Source organism: Asparagus officinalis, chromosome 5 (genome assembly GCF_001876935.1).
Source record: "Asparagus officinalis chromosome 5, Aspof.V1, whole genome shotgun sequence".
In the NCBI taxonomy this organism is placed as follows: domain Eukaryota; kingdom Viridiplantae; phylum Streptophyta; class Magnoliopsida; order Asparagales; family Asparagaceae; genus Asparagus; species Asparagus officinalis.
This window is the reverse complement of record NC_033798.1, coordinates 11,524,369-11,524,998: the sequence shown is the minus strand read 5'-3', so window position 1 is coordinate 11,524,998 and position 630 is coordinate 11,524,369. Positions and strand designations below refer to the sequence as shown.

The 630-nt window shown below is 45.2% G+C and overlaps 1 protein-coding gene across 1 annotated transcript in view; it reads left to right on the top strand.

The window, feature by feature from the left end:
- Positions 288–630, top strand: part of LOC109842703 (cytosolic endo-beta-N-acetylglucosaminidase 1-like) — a 16,610-nt gene continuing 16,267 nt past the window's right edge. The window contains 2 exon segments of the mRNA XM_020411562.1: positions 288–607; positions 610–630. The exon segment at positions 610–630 is cut by the window's right edge and continues 197 nt beyond it. Coding sequence (XP_020267151.1) covers positions 484–607; positions 610–630 — 145 coding nt within the window. The 5' untranslated portion in view covers positions 288–483.

Sequence of the window (630 nt, the reverse complement as noted above, 5' to 3'; positions counted from 1 at the left end):
GGAGGCAGAATGGGAAGGGGCATTAACGGATTAGATATGGCTCAGATATGATATTCACCGTATCTGTATTCGCGCTTACTGATCACAGATACGAATATGCCTTGGTAAGTGAAACTCATATCTATATCCGCTAAAACCGGATACGGGTATACATGCAGATGTACATAAGCGGAGATGCATTCAGGTAACAATTGAATATGAGATGTCAATAATATGTTTGTAATATTTGAAGGAGGCCCTTTTTTGGTCACTAAGAATCAAATTGCATTGAGCGTTAAGATTTGAGAGACGAGTGAGCAATTCCCAAGATGTGAGAGGCTAAAGTAGAATCGCTGAAGCTTTGAGATTTGGTCGCCGAAACCATTAAAAAACGACCCAGAGTCAGGACCCCGTAAACGAAGTCCACTACAAATCAAGTCGCCATGTTCTATAAAAATCCCCAGACCCTCATCCAAACACTGATCCAACATCTCTCTTTCCAAAATGGCGCCAAATTCCTCCTTCGATCCAACGAAACCCTCGACCCCGATCTCCTACCCAATCTCCGACCTCGCCGACCTCGAATCCCGCTCCTACTTCGAATCCTTCCACTATCCCTTCAACAAGGCCTCCGTACCCTCCCCGTCCTCC